Here is a 16,354-nt window from a genome sequence, read left to right as displayed (position 1 = left end):
ATGTCGTTTCTGCGCATGTCGATATTCGTTTGTCATTCATCAGCTCATTGTGTACTTCAAAGTCGTGCCAAAGACATTTTAAAGTTAGAGTGAGTTGTTTACTCGTAAATAATTAAATCTTAAATTTTTTTGCAATTTATGATGAAATGACCAGCCAAATACCAGAAGAGATACATATCCGGCATTGTATGCTTTTTGAGTTTCACAAAGGTAGTAATGCAACAGTTGCTACCAAAAACATTTGCGATGTTTATCCAAGTGCATTAGACGTTCGTAAATGCCAAATGCCAATGTGGTTTTCTAAGTTCAAATCCGGTTTTGATCTTTTCGATTCGTATCGATCAGGAAGACCAACAACTTTAAACAATGACATGTTAAGGGCGGAAGTGGAAGCAAATCCGTGTCAGACAATCGAGGAACTGTCAAACACTCTTAACTAACCTTGGTCGACCATCCAAGAACATTTGCAGCAGATTGGTAAAGTAGCAGAGCATGTGTTTGGGTCCCACATAATCTGTCCGAAGAAAACAAAGCTAACCGGTCCACCACATGCAACTTATTGCTTCAACGGCACAATACAGAAGCGTTTTTTGATCGCTTGATCACTGGAGATGAAAAATGGGTCCTCTATGATAATCCAAAACGCAAAAGGCAGTGGCTCTCTTCGAATGAATCGCCACGAAGTACAGCTAAGCCAGATTTACACCCCAAAAAGGCGCTTTTGTGTGTTTGGTGGAATATTCGCGGGGTCGTTCATTTTGAAGTGCCGAAACCTGGACAAACTGTGAATGCAGACCTTTACTGTGAACAATTGGATCGAGTAAATCGATCTTTAATTGAAAAGTGCCCAGCGATTGTCAATAGAAAAGGCGTTATTCTGCAACACGATAATGCAAGACCGCACTGCGCAAGAAGAACCCTGGAAAAAATTAATGAATTAGGGTGGGAGGTATTGCCTCACCCACCATACTCGGCCGATATTGCGCCAACGGATTTCCATTTATTCCGATCGCTACAACATTTTCTAAGTGGCAAAAAATTTGAAAATTTGGATGATGTCTAAAATGCCATCTCCAGATATTTTGCTCAAAAACCAATTGATTTTTATCGATCCGGCATTGAAAATTTGCACACTAGATGGCAAAAGGTTGTTGATAACGAAGGTGATTACATCAATAATTAAAAATAAAAACTTGTTAAAAATTTATCTGTTTGAATTTAATGTAAAAAAACGACATTACTTTCTGGTCCCCCCTATATATATTCGCCTCTTCTAAATTTTTGTATCTTAATTTTATCATCGCTCTTATATAAATCTTTCCGTTACTAACTTTATCCAAATTTTCTTTCAATAAATATTTAGATTTTGTGTTATAATTTCTCATCTCATTATGTTCGAAACCGAACGAATAGAAATTATAGCAATTATAGAATAATGAGCACTACTACAAAGCGCGATTAAGCGCGCTCGAAAATTGGCACGGTAGCGGCCATGATGTAATAAGAAAGGTGTACCATTGCGCATAGCGGCGGCGGCACGATGAGCGGAGCCAATGAAATGTGGGTCCAAATGCATCCGCGCAATTCAAACGCGAAACAATAACATATATTTAAAATATTAGTTGCATGTACTTAAAATGCAGATATTTGGAAGAATAATTAAATAATAATAATAATAATTCATATTTTTTAATTTTAAAATGCGGATATCTAAACTTGTAGTCATGAAATATGTATACGTATGTACATTATATATGTATATATATATATATATATATATATATATATATATATATATATATATGTATTATTGTATATTATTATATATATATTATAATATATACATAATATTAATATACATCATACATAATATTATTGTATATTATTATACATTAAATATATATGTAATAAACGTACATATTTAATGGCTAAAAGTTTAGATATCTGTATTTAAAGACTAAAAAGATACGAATGTCCAGAAATAGGTACATGTCTCAGACATTACTTTTAATGTATATAACTGACATTTGGTATTTACAGAAATGTTTTATTGAATTTATTAATGAATTTATTATTTATAAAATTCTTTAATTAATTTATTTTATATATGTATGTCTATATGATGTATTTGTTACGTCCAGACTCAATGGAAGGAAGAGTCAGCGGGAGGGCGTAACCTACTTACCTCGAAACACACTCTCTCTCTTTTTCGAGACAAGTGTTTCCGAGTCGAACGAACCATACAGGGCCTTAGACAGGTCAACGACCGGAAGGGTCGCTCTACTCTATCGAAAGGCCGTTCGATCGGTGGTCCCTTTTTGGTAAAGGAACTGAATCCTTATTACCCAGGATGGGACCCTGTGCGATTTCGGGTAACAGGAAGGAGGTCGGGTTAATAAGTTTCTGGAATTTTAAAATTTAACGTTACATTTATTCAAAAAAAAATATAAATGAATGATTTTTTAAAGGATTTAAAAATTAATAAAGAACATTTAGTTCAGTTTATGAAAACTTATATGTAAAATACATCTTCTTAAATTCTAATGTGTAATTGTAAGTATTCGTGTGCGTGAGTGTAGGTAAAGAAAATTATGTTCTCGCGGGTGTTACAATAAATACGGAGGACATTAACCGGAATTAAACGGGGAGAGTAGAAATTAAATTCCGGTTGGAGATTTACAATATAAAGTCAAATAGTTATAAATTATAGAGGGAAAAGGAAAAATTAAAAGGTAAGGGAAAAGGTGGGATGACTATTAAAGATCCCAGATTAGTAGAGGGGGAAGGGAACTTCATTCAGAAGACCTCGATAGGGACGGCTAGACGAAATCGGGAACCAGGGACAAAAAATGGGATCATTGAACCAGGTGGACTGGTTCGAAGGATCAGATGGAATTGGTCAAGGTCCACTATATCTGGATCGACCCGATAATCCTCGTCCGTAAGAGGCACAGGGTAAGGAGGAAATTGACTTAGGAGATATCGGTACCAGTCTTCCCTATCCCGGTCTTCGAAAAGAGACTCCGATTCTCCTTCGGGATCGGAAGGTTCCGATTTGAAATCTTCCGGTTCCTCTTTGAGGTCGGGACACTCTTCCGCGAACTTCCGGAGGGCTCCGTCTAAGTCGTGCGACCCTCCTGAGAGGTCGGGCGATTCCAGGCGTGAGGAGGAGGGGGGAGTAGGAATTCTAGAAGGTTGATGTTGCTCAGGAAAGATAGGTGAACAGTTAGAAGAGGGAGGGGGAGTAGGGTTTCTCAGAGGTTGTTGGAAATCATCGAAAGCGGGGGAATATCCGGAGGGAGAAGGGGAATCAGGATTCTCCAGATGAAGAGATTCGGAGGAGGTAGATGGATGTTCAGGGGGAGAAGGTGGAATAAGATTTTCCGACCATGGAGGGTGTTCAGGGAAGGTAAGCGATGGGGGACGCTCGGGGGAAGAGACGGAAGAATAAGAAGGGTGAGAATAATGAAAAGAGGAAGTTGGGAGATAAAGTAGTAAGTTGTGTATTTTGTGTGTTCGTTTTTGCTTGTTATATATATTAATTAACCGATGCGTTCTTAAATCGAAGAAATGTTTATCTAAGTTAAATTTCTTATAGTCTATAGTATAATTAGGGTCCGCGCACGCCCGAGCCAATTCCTTTCTCAATTGTCGATTCCGACGGTTTCGTGACCCTTTGATGGTCGCACGAAGATTGATTTAATCTTTCCACTAAGGAAAGGGGGCCGTGATGAGTAATAATAATAAATAAAAAAAATCGAATGTAAAGAAATTCTTAATTCGTGAAACAATTCTTGGAAACTAAATTAACTGAATAATTCTAGATTTCAGATCGGGGTAAAGGTATATTTTTCTTTTTATATCTTTGTATGAAAATTTCCGGACGAACTGGGAGCAGAAAAGATGACAAATGTAATTGAAAGTCGGGCTGTAAAATACGGGTAACTCGGGGTGACTGATAGGAAGTCGAGAGTCGCACTATGAGATACAGGTAACTCGTGGTGACTAAGGAGAAGTCGAGAGTCGCACTAAAAAATACAGGTAACTCGTGGTGACTAAGGAAAAGTCGAGAGTCGCACTATAAAATACAGATAACTCGTGGTGACTAAGGAGAAGTCGAAAGTCGCACTATAAAATACAGGTAACTCGTGGTGACTAAGAAGTCGAGAGTCGCACTATAAAATACAGGTAACTCGTGGTGACTGATAGGAAATCGAGAGTCGCACTATGAGATACAGGTAACTCGTGGTGACTAAGAGAAGTTGAGAGGGAGATTCGAGGTAATGTTTCGAGGGAAGAAGAATGAGGACTAAGAAAGAGACAGTTACACAAGAGACAATCAAGGTCTAAGAACGAAGTATCGAAACGAGATATTGATTAATCCAAGAATTATTTCAGAATACGAGACGTAAAATAGTAATAATAATAAAGGGGAGGATAGAAATTGAAACTGTTGAACCCACTTACTACTTGAAGATGCGTTGATAATTGTAGTAGCTAATTAGCTGCGACTATTGCTGCAGATCGGAATGGACTCGGAAGTGATGCCTCAGAAACTCGGCCTTGTCGTGTTGCTGGATGACCACAGTTGTTGGCACTTAGCACTAAGTCCTTCACTTTTATTTAAATTTGGTCTCTGTACAATTCTGAGTCGCGAATATCTGGTCTCGGAGCTGATTACTAGTTATGTAGTGAATCGTTTAAAGAGTGAAGACGGAATGAATTTTTGAGAGGAGCTTTCGCATATCTTCGAATCTTAGCGTCTCCCCACGTACCCTCTCCATCCGGCAGTCAGAATTTCTTTTTTAACAAATCAAATCCTTACTATCTACCCCTCTCATGAGTAGGAGGTGTTGCTCTTCCAGAAGTTGCGCCCATTGGTGTAGGCTTTTGTTTTTTAAATTAACCCCAGCCTCTTGGAGAGTCCGTTAGGATCGGCTAAGTTAACATTTATTATTCCTGTTGGAATTTATTTCAAACAGATATCGTAAGAGGGTGGTCTGGTAGGCAAGCACGCGGTGTCAAGTATCGCGAGTTTTGCTTACGGATTCGGGTTTCATCAGTAAACCGTCGTCCGTGTTCCTCTCCTTATTCTTTTGTTCTAAACTCTTAAACCCATCACGCGGCTTTAGAATTGAATGTTTCATCATCTGTCCGCGCGCACATGATCTGGGTGTCTAGTGTTCGAGGGTTTCTTATCTTTGTTTAAAATTCTCAAATTTTGACGTGGGCTTTAGTTCAGGAATATTTATTGATCCGTCTCATTGAAAAAAGAATTTTATAGTTCTGAAAGATTAGTCTCGCCTGCTAGATATTCCTTTGGTTTATTGTTTATGTCAAGTGCAAAGAGTTCCAGACCGTAAACGTTTAATATTACATGAAAGAAAAGAATCGTGGAGTCCACTGGACGTAACATATTAAAGAAGGAATATAATCATGAGATTGCCTGCATTCAGCAAAGATAGCTGCTTTGCAACTATTGTACATTTCGTGAATCTATATACAGTCGGCGACTGTATGTTTTTTTTATCAACGAGAACATTTAGGGTTCGATTGTGGAAATCTGATTAACGAATTGTAAAATACTTGCAAAACAGTTGTTTCTACTGATCGCAGCTATAACATAATTTTTTCTGTTAAAATTAGATATTTTTTTTTATTACATATTTTATAAGTTCTGTTACATTTTTTCTTTAAATAATTGTTTGCGACAATTTCTTTGTTGATTTTTCGTAATCTGATGTATATACGAGTACGAACGAGACATGCAATTACTTTCGTAGGAAAATTGTTGTTCAATTTAGTGTATACAATGTCTGTTAATTTATCAAAAATATTACGTCCCCGATTAAAGAAATTGCCATGGAAATTTTCGAATTCTATATTCATAATATCTGCTGCTTTTAAAAAGTCGGAACTGGGATACATGCAATTTTCTCTGGATATGAAGAAAAGCCAATCAGTTGGTATATGAGGAAATGTTTTGGTTGGGACGCCCAAATGACTGTAGATATTTTGGAATCGGTGTGCAACATATCCAGCAACATATACTAAAGCATTTTTTTCAATTAAATCCATTGCTGTCTTTTGTTCCAAAACGTCAAGTAATGCTAATTTTTGCAAATTAGGGATATAATTACTTAAGTTTATTCCTGGAAATACAAATTATTTTGAAATTATTAAATTGACTGAAACTACAATTGGAAAACTGTAAGAAATTAACCAATCATATTAGATTATTTTCATATTTAACTGTGATTGATCAATTACTTAAAGATTAAAGCTGTAATCAAACTAGACAGATTGATTAGGTTGGAATTTGAACAATAATAAGAAAGAAAACCACTCTCACGTTTTGTGAATTTTGCTTTGATTGATCAAATTGCAATTCAATCTCAATCTCTAGTCTGATTACTGCTTGTAAATTCAGCCTCAAGGTTGAAGCACAGACTTTTGCATAACGGCCGTTCTGTTTATGTTTGTTTTTATATTTTTTTTTTAATCTTTATATGTATATGAATATTTTGCAATACCTTCACTGGTTTCTTCTTCTTCAATATCTGTGTCCATTGCTTCTGCCTCTCTTTCATTACATATTTCCTCAAAGTTCATTAACCTTTCTTCTTCTTCTTCCTCTTGTTCTTCCTCTTCTTCTTCCTCTTCTTCTTCATCCACCATACATGTGTCCTGTAGTACGCACTGTGCATTTGTTAGTTTGCAAGGTGTGTCGTCAATATTTGTAAGGATTGTGGAACTGTCTCCTGCAGTATTAGTGCCTGATGCAATGGTGTATCCAGAATATTTGCCCAGTATATACCATTTAAGTCTGTTTCTTAATTCGACTGGTGATGGATGATCATATCCTGCACCCATCATTCTTAAATAAGAAAATATATTTTCTAGAAGATCTTGATTTAATCTGTTAGTGAATAGATATTGAATTGGACGCGCTTCTGATGAATGTTGCTCTTTTATATATACAAACATATCACGTAGAGATTTGTTGCATAATATAATGCCTTTTTGAAATTGTAACAATGCTAATCGTTTTCCAACTCGCATTGCTTGAATAAAATCATCCATATTATCGAGAATGGTATTTTGTTCTCCTAAATTCATATGCATGCGAGGTGTTACTATGACCATATTTACATTTGCTATTAAACAGGTCAAACCAGTCATTAAATATTAATAATATATCGGCGGTCTGTTTTCATTGTAGAGACTTAAGTAAACCCTGTTCGTCACACCAACGTATTGCTATTGCATTAGTGTAGCCGCGCCTTCGATTTACACGTCCACATTAACAGAATTTATTTGTTTCGCCGATCGGAGAGATAGGACGTAATTGATTTGTCCGGGTTTAGTTTGTTGAACAGTATTTATTCCTTTCGACACCAACTCCCGGACCGTCTTAGGTAATCGCACGCGACAGCAAGATATGAGCGGACACGCGAATTATCGTTTAATTATAACTTTATGAGCGTTAGGCGTTCGGTGTGCTCCCGGTGAAGGCTTGCGACGAAGTCTCTTAACGAAAAACCTTCTCTTCGATCCACGTACAATAGTCCTGGTTGATACGGGTACTACAAAAAATGAGGAATTTCGATCGTTCGATTCCGAGAGCCAATCGGCTATCGACAACGAGGTGTTTGTCAGAATCGAACGATACGAAGAAACCGCAAACACGGAATGAAAACAAGGCTTCGCACGTAACGTCTCGCTTTAGAACGTTCGAGAAACGAAATTAATAATATAGTTTATAAAACGCTTACTTTCTTGAACAATTAGTATTCGAAAACACTTGTGCAGCTAGTTTTACGTTTTGTCTCTGTGAGCCTTTGATGTCCAGATGTTCTTGGCTTAATTTATGTGCTATTTTTAATTCTCCTGCATTAAGTGTTAATAATTCTTCTAAACATGTCTTGTTTATATTATTGCCATTAATTGTAAAGCCAGAGTCGAACAAGTTATTCCGTGCCAATTTCAACAAATGCGGAACATCTGCAAAAAAATATATTTTCAGCGAACTGTCAGCAGGATGTTCAATAAAATGTTGCTTTTGGATAGTTTCTTGTATATTGTGTTTCTGAATGGTAACATTAATTCCTATGTTCAATTTATTCCATAGCTTCATGTTTGTGGGCCCCATGTCATTCGTCACAACCACAACAATATATTGCACTCCATAAAGGTTGTTAATTATTGTTAACAAAGTATACGCAGACATAGGCTTATCAAATTCGTAATATATTGGCTGTTTCCATTTATTAAATAACCCTCGAGCCATTACAAATTGACAGGTTTTGTTAGATCCATATATCTTTTGTTCTTTCCGATGTAAATCTATTTTATTCGAAATATATAATTCGTCGAATGTTAAAACTGTTAATTTGTCTTCCGTACACAAATTTTGCCCTTTCTCTTTCATAATGTGAAGCACATCTGTTAGAATGCCGGGTGGAATATTAAATGTTGCACCCCAGTTATTTAAAGTGCTCATACATGGCAGTGGCATTTTTTTTACGTTCCGTAGGTATCGATAGGCCTTTGGACTTATGGATCGTAAAGCAATAGCAAACGTGATATCCAGGGTTGGGAAGTAACGCGTTACTTGTAACGCCGTTACCGTTACAGTTACTTTTTTCGGTAACTGTAACTGTAATGGCGTTACAAATTTTATTTGTAACGGAAAAAGTAACTTCGTTACATTTTTCGGTAACGAGTAACGAATTTAACAGTTACTTTTATCGTTACTTTTTTCAAATTTTTTGATTTATTTAAGATATTATTCTTGCTATTGTGCGTGATAAAATTTTTATCTTAACCGTAAAGCCGTAAGCAAATCGACCAATTAGCATTCTTATTATATTGTAAAAATGCTTGAATGTGATTGATCAACTTATGGCTCTTGCAGACCAGTGCGATGAGCGATATTCAATGAGAGCTTTATCTTTTCGGAAAAGCAGAGCTCTCATTTACTACCAGTTCTAAGTACCTTGCAACGAAAATTAGAAAATCTCAATAAATCTGACCTTATAGATTGCCATTCATTAGTTGAAGCTATTCAGCAAGGTTTAAATAAAAGGTAACTTATTAATTTGATTAATACATATGTTATTTAATTTTAAATAAGGATTTAATTGAAAAATATTATTTTATTTTAAACTATTGATTCAAAAGTATTAATTTCAATAAAACAAACAATGTCGCTTAATTTACTATATTTGATTTTAGATTTCTTACAATATTTGAAACAAAAGAATTAATAATAGCAGCATGTTTACATCCAAAATTTAAGTTAAACTGGTTAACCGGAGAAAAAAGAAAACGTGCTGAAAATTACTTGGAGGATTTATTGGGAATTTGATCAACTGAAAATTCTTCAAAAGCTGGAAAATCTGACGATCACGATGATTTTTTCATTTTTGAGCAAAAAACGGTGCAAAATGAATCTGAACAAGAAGAATTGCAACGGTTTTTAAAATCAAATAATTGTAATATAGAAATGTTAAACGACTATCCAAAACTTAAAAAACTTTTTATTAAATATAATACAGCTCTACCAAGCAGTGCATCTGTAGAAAAAATGTTTAGCATCGGTGGCTCTGTATTAACACCACAAAGAGGGCATTTAAATGATGATACTATGGAGCAACAAATTTTATTAAAAATTAATAAAGAATTTCGATAAAATTTAATCATTTATTTTGTAATAAACCTTGAATGAAATCTTGCTTACAATTTTTTAAAAGTTTTTCTTATGCAAAATAATTTATTAGTTTGTATTGTAAAAAAGTAACGGAAATTGTAACGACTCGTTACTTTTTAGTAACTGTAACGGTAACGAGTTACTTTTTAAAATTGGTAACGAGTAACGGTAACGAGTTACTTTTTAGAAAAAATAACGGTAACGGTAACGAGTTACTTTTATAAAGTTTCCCAACCCTGGTGATATCTTCAGCAGACCATTTTATGCGAGTATTAGTGTTTGAAGACGTCAGTAGTTTTATTTGTCCAGCAGTAAATACTTTCTGCAACACATGTATAGGCACTTTATCATCTTTTTCCTTATCTTTTTTTTCTGTTATCTTTTTCATTAATACATCCATTTGTTGTTTTAACTTTTCATTGTCTCCGAGAAGTGTCTGCTTTTCTTGTAATAATTCATTTTTCTCTTTCAATAACATTTCCTTTTCTTTCTTTTCTTTTATTAACAGCTGCTTTAATTCTTCTGCGGATATATTTTGTTCATTCACATCTTCGCTATTCCTGTAAAATACAAATGTATATTTTATTATATTTTATTATTTTAAAATTTCTAAAAATTAATATTTATTTCTAAATATTTTCTTTATTGTATGCAGGGCCTATGTTTAATATAAACATTATACCGTACATATATATATATATATATATATATATATATATATATATATATTATATTATATATTGTATGTATGTCTTGTATGTCTTGTATGTCTTCTTTTCGAACAATTTCATTTGAAAGATTTTGCTCATGTTCCTGTGTCTGCTGTTTTTGCTGTGCATATTTTACAAGTTCAGCATAAGATAGTATACCCATTCTTACTCTGAAAAACAAGTATTTGTCTATAGTAGAATTAAAACATCACATTAGAGGTTTTACAAATATTGTATATACTTACTTTGCTTTTATTTTGTTTTTCTTTTCTAAATGTAATAATAAACTTGGCACGGAATTCTTTTTTAATCTACGTATTTCTTTCGCTGACACATTTTCTGCACGTGGTTTTGTCCATTTTATTTCGAAACAATCTTCTTGAAAATGCAGATTGCATATTCTTGCTACAATATATATTGAATGTATAATTAATAATATAATACATAATGTGTGTGTGTGTGTGTGTGTGTGTGTGCGCGCATACTTACCAGCATCAATATTTATATCTATTTCATTTCGTCTACACGCTTTAATCCATTGCTGACGAATGGATTTGTCTTTCGGGAATCGAAATAACTTTATTGTTTTGTGTGCACTGTCTGTGCGACTGGTACAATTAATTATACAGCATGCCGGCATAATTTCTGCAATAAAAAAAACATTATACTAGGATTACATAACACTACACTATAAAACATTACACATTACATTGCACATTATAATATAACTTACTTTCAATGTATCACTTTTTAATATAAATCACTGTTAAATATAATATATTACTGTTTAATGTAAATCACGCATTCATAAACGTCAAATCACTGCTTATATGTTTACATATAACCTCTTTAACTTCGTACTCAAGTCATATGTTTGAGTATTTGGACCCAATTCTTATTGGTCGAGACATTAGACTACTGCGCATACGTGATGTTGTTTCACCTATTCTTATTACATCATGGTAGCGGCCATCTCGCGTGGAGCACGGTGCGCGACAAATAGGAGCGCGCTCCAACAGCGGCGCTACGCGAATCACGCCACCGCGGCACCGCTCGTGCCTATCGATGCGAGCCACGCAGCGGTCACCCGGGAGAGCCTAAAACGCCAAACAAATTGCAATAACAACGTTTAATTTAAACTAATCATCGTAAATAACAACCGGCGCGATCTTCTGAGACAAACACGCAGAATATTCTAGAACGCAAAAGGGAACGGTTGTATAAAAGCTCTCTCGGGGAACCGCCGGGCGCACTCGATCGAGATTCATCCGTGACAGTGTGTGATTATATCGTTTAAACTCCCGTTAAAGAAAAGTCGCTCGCTTTTCTAATTCGTACGCTCGGTTACGAAACGCGAAGTTTTCGATAATACCAAAGGAGAATTCTCGTAGCTCGCGATTAAGCTCTCGTTATTAAAACGCGCCGCTCTATTCCGTCGCTCGCGGAGTCGCGCCGTTTATACCGTCGCTTGTGGTATTCGTGATCTATCCGTCGCTCGCGGAGATTATAATTACGCTCCCGGTCGCTCGCCGGAGCAAGCACTCGGTTAAGATTAGAATAAATCTGATCGCCAACAGACAACTTAACTAATTATAGTTCTCAATAAATTGACTGCCTTTGATAATAAAACTTTCGTGTCCTTTCCACGCTATTCTCGCGCGCCCTCGTTCACTCGCACATACATTATATCTTATATTACAACTTGCCTCTGCTATTTTACTCTCTATCTATTGTCCCTATACATGTTCTCTTTTAATTAATATGCTTTCTATATATATATGTTTCTATTTTCTCTTCTAAATCTTCCAATCTTCTTTATCTGTTAACCATATTCCTATTATTATACATATTTTTTCTTTTTTTACATCATATAAAACTTATTTACTTTCCGTATTTCTTTTATCTTTCTTTTTTCAATGCTCTAATTTCCATTTTTTTATCTGCTCCTTAATTTATACCTCATAACTTTATGCTAAACCAATTTTTAATTTTTTTTTACTTTGATTCTTCTAACATCCGATACCTTGGTGTATAAAAATGTACTCAAAATATTCATCTCACATAGTCCATAATGATTTTTTCTAATTCCTTTCTCGCTCCATCTCTATATTTCTACACCGTATGTCATTATACTTTTTGTACCAAAAATATTTGAACAGAGTCCATCTTCTGCTCAAATAATTTTACATATTCTCTCTGCTACTTTTCCCAAACCCTATTAGCCGCCAATAACCTGTCTTTCTTATTTAAAATTCCTTTATATGATCTGCATAATTACTATTTCTATAAATTATGAAACCTAAGTAGAAAGTATGTATTATATGTTGATTTTTATGTATACATAAATTTAGACATAACTAATATATTCTTATTCTTATTATAGTAAGTTATTTTTAAAATTGTATATATTTTTAAAAGGTAAAAAATATCGGTAAGCTTATAGGATAATTTACAATATTTTATTAATAGCTAATGTTTTACTGTAAATTGTAATTATAGGCTACATACCCAGCAAACAAAATGATGCAAACTTCGCGCAAAGTTTGCAGCAAACTCGAGCATGCCTTTACAGCAAACCTTGCGGTGCATGGCATGACAGCAAATTTGTGGCAAGAAGAGGACAAACCTTGATGTGCACGGGATGACAGCAAATTTATGGCAAGAATAGGGCAAACCTTGCCGGACACGGCATGACAACAAATTTGTGGCAAGAATAGAGCAAACCTTTCTGTGCACGGGATGACAACAAATTTGTGACAAGAATAAGGCAAACCTTGCCGTGTACGGCATGATAGCAAATTTATGATAATTCTCTGTATAGGATGATTCAGAAACTCTGCGACAAACTCTGAGGAACGATAAATCTCGCAAAGAGGAATACTTTTTGTGAAGCAATCCATCATGTTTTCTGACGCGTCGTTTAAGAATATGCGACCGAGCAGACAAGAGTCTTAGGTGGCATTTATTATAATTATGAGATGATGATAATATATGAATAATTGAAAATGAATTCATAATATAATGAATATATGAATTTTATATATATATATATATATATATATATATATATTTACATTTTAAGTAAACAATAAACGGATGATTTAAACTTTTTTAGACATTTATCTGCCCGATCTAAGAGAGACAATCAGTCCAATATCTTAATTCCCTATGTTTGGGATTGTATCAGTAATTGAACTGATAGAAATAATTATATTTTTAATCTTCTGTCAGTTGCTTTTTGCAAGCTTTATATACTTCTTATGACTAAAAATCAATACGGATGCATATAGCACGTCGCATAACGATGAACAAACGAACTATCGGCTGAATACTATATTTTTGTAAAGTTTGTAATAAAGTAAAGTTGTAAATTTGCTGTCATGCCATGCATGGCAAGGTGTGCTCTGTTATTTGCGTGAATTTTGCATCTCGTTGTACCAGAGTATACTTTGTTCTGTTCTTTTCGTAAATATTGTGTACAATAAGGTTTGCTCTGTTCTTGTCGTAAATTTGCTATTATAGCGTGTATAACAAAATTTGCTACTAATTGATGTTGTAACGACAGAGTCGTTTCTGTAAATATCTGTAAATATATGTATATAACCTCGCATGCCTCGTTTTCTCACCCTGCTATACCTATCCTACTTGCGCATAACGCTTCTCGTACTATCTCGCTCGCACGTACGCCGCTCGCGCTATCTCGCTTACTCACCCGCGGAACCGACTCCCAACAGCGGACCGACAACGGATAATGGGGGCTCCGGCCGGGTATATAAGCCTGGCCGGCTGAGACATAGGGACCAGATCCCATCCTGCGATCCGACTCCCGACACCGACCTAACCAGCTACCTCTGGGGGCTAAGGCTTTTCTTAGCTCTGCCGGGTTTCTCTGGCTCTCGCTACCTTAGGGGCCGAGGCTTCTCTTGGCTCTACCGGGTTTCTCCGATTCCTCGTACCAGCCCGGGCTGAGATTTTCTCAGCCCCGCCGGGTTTCTCCAGTTTCCGTTGTAGGCGGAGCTCGACGTGACACTCGGGCCTACCGGCAATACCCAGCCGCCTAGCCTCACCGTAGTCATAAGTGCCTGTAGATACCGCGCCGTAATTATACGCCTGCTAGTAATAAGTCCGGTTAATTGTAAGTCCGCGCCTGCGAATCGCGCCGTAACTATAAGCCTGCTAGTAATAAGACCGGTTAATTATAGGTCTGCGCCCGCAACTCGGGCCGTAATTATAAACCGCTAGGAATAAGCCCTACCGGGATAACCGTGTCGCGATCAACCCACGTGTAAATAACGCCACCGTAGATACTAAGCTGACGCGCATGTAAGTAAAGTCGAATCCGCTTCGCGCTGCACGCCGCTTCACACCGACCGCTTCGCGCTTGCACGGCGCTCACGGCCTAGCGCCCGTTTGCCGCCAAGCACACGCCTAACACCGCACGGCCCGGCACGCTACTCTGTATATATTTCGCTTTCAATAAACTATCTTTTCTACCTATACTGTGTCTACGCAAGCTTGAATCTAAATACATGGACGACCTTCCCGGGAAAAAATAGATTAAATGTAAATAGATGTAATTATATCTAATTAAATCTCGTTAATTTAAAAAATGAAGAACTTAAGATCTACTTAGATGTAAGCATATCCCCAAGTAGCAAAGAAATGTTTAATAAATGTTTAATAAATGTTTTAATAAATTTCAAAAATAGATCTGCACCAGTAGATCTAAATAGATAATCATACGTATACTTAAATCTAAGTTGATCTTTGAAGATCTACTTTGAAGAGATTTAGATAGATCTACCAGTGTAAATCTACATAGATTTATATCGATCCACTTACAATTAGATCTAAATTGTTACATAAGTAGATCTAAAAATATATAAGATATATATGCTTAAATCTAAAAGTAGATCTTAAGTTTTCCATTTTTTACATCTGACAAGATTTAATTATTAGATATAATATTATATCTATTTACATTTAATCTATTTTTTTCCGGGCTTACTAAATAATAGTACTTAAATTTAAAAAATAATGTTGTTAACATTTGACGCTATTTAGAGTATATAAATGTATAAAAAATATATACGAAAATAAAATATTCCTAGCATTAATCCAATTATTTTAATAGTTTCTTTTTTTATCGGACGCAAAAAACAAATTTTTAAATGCAAGCGATATTACATCGTATAATTTTATTAAAAATTATTGAAAGAAAAACTATAAGTATTAGTATTATCATATTTAAAATAGTTATGTTAAAAAGTCAAATATTACATATAGATAGCCAAGAAGCAAAACTCTGACAAAAATAAATATTAGAGCGTAAATCAAATGTAAGGAAAAAGTGACAGAAGCGTAAACGAAGCTTCTAGAAGACAAAAATTAAAACAACGAAACGTAAAAAAACGCTTCTTTTACGCGTTTCATTGTTTCAATTTTTGTCTCCTAGAAGCTTTGTTTACGCTTCTGTCACTCTCTCCTTACATTTGATTTAAGCTCTTTTAACTTAACTAAAACAGTTTATGACAGACAAATTAATTATTTCACCAGTAATATAAAAGTTAATTATTATATTTTATATATATATATAAAATATAATAATTAACTTTTATATTACTGTTGAAATAATTTATCTGTCATAAACTGTTCTAGTTCGCCGGCCGCTTGCCACCGCTGCAATATCGCGTCACTGATCTGTCTATTAATCTCATGTTTATTCTCATCATTTCATCTCTCACACTGTCACACTCGTCTCGCGGTCATTTAGTCCGGATTTGCACCTAGGGGCAAAGTCTATCGACAAAATTGGATATATTTAGTCTGGACTCAAACCAGGGGCATAGTCTGTCAGTAAGGGGCATATGGTGGTGTGTCAATAATCTGAGTATGGAAATGGCAGTCTCGCCTTAACCTAGGCCATTGGCTA

At 35.3% G+C, this 16,354-nt stretch overlaps 1 protein-coding gene and 2 pseudogenes across 1 annotated transcript; 2 read left to right on the top strand and 1 right to left on the bottom strand.

Moving 5' to 3' along the window:
* Positions 1–602, top strand: LOC138933191 (histone-lysine N-methyltransferase SETMAR-like; annotated as a pseudogene).
* An 8,277-nt stretch (positions 603–8,879) lies between these two features.
* Positions 8,880–9,694, top strand: LOC138933276 (uncharacterized; annotated as a pseudogene).
* Positions 9,695–9,930: 236 nt separating this feature from the next.
* LOC138933274 (glutamic acid-rich protein-like) lies at positions 9,931–11,241 on the bottom strand. Its single transcript, XM_070295871.1, has 6 exons — positions 11,156–11,241; positions 10,912–11,067; positions 10,668–10,827; positions 10,395–10,592; positions 10,032–10,272; positions 9,931–9,948 (listed from the first exon to the last, which is right to left on the bottom strand). The coding sequence occupies exons 2-6, from the start codon at positions 11,060–11,062 to the stop codon at positions 9,931–9,933; spliced, it is 768 nt and encodes a 255-aa protein (XP_070151972.1). The 5' UTR covers positions 11,063–11,067; positions 11,156–11,241.
* Between the last annotated feature and the right edge of the window lie 5,113 nt (positions 11,242–16,354).

This window comes from Polyergus mexicanus, unplaced genomic scaffold (assembly GCF_030449975.1).
Source record: "Polyergus mexicanus isolate NDT 795.1 unplaced genomic scaffold, iyPolMexi1.0 SCAF_5, whole genome shotgun sequence".
Classification (NCBI taxonomy): domain Eukaryota; kingdom Metazoa; phylum Arthropoda; class Insecta; order Hymenoptera; family Formicidae; genus Polyergus; species Polyergus mexicanus.
This window is presented reverse-complemented; position numbering and strand designations above follow the sequence as displayed.

What these genes read in the sequence shown, in the direction of transcription:
- LOC138933274 (XM_070295871.1), bottom strand. Translation starts at nt 11,062, where the DNA reads ATGCCGGCATGCTGTATAATTAATTGTACCAGTCGCACAGACAGTGCA. An exon ending in AAAAACAAAATAAAAGCAAA is followed by an intron (nt 10,593 to 10,667) that starts GTAAGTATATAC and finishes CTTGTTTTTCAG; the next exon opens with AGTAAGAATGGGTATACTAT. An exon ending in TATATATATATATATGTACG is followed by an intron (nt 10,273 to 10,394) that starts GTATAATGTTTA and finishes TGTATTTTACAG; the next exon opens with GAATAGCGAAGATGTGAATG.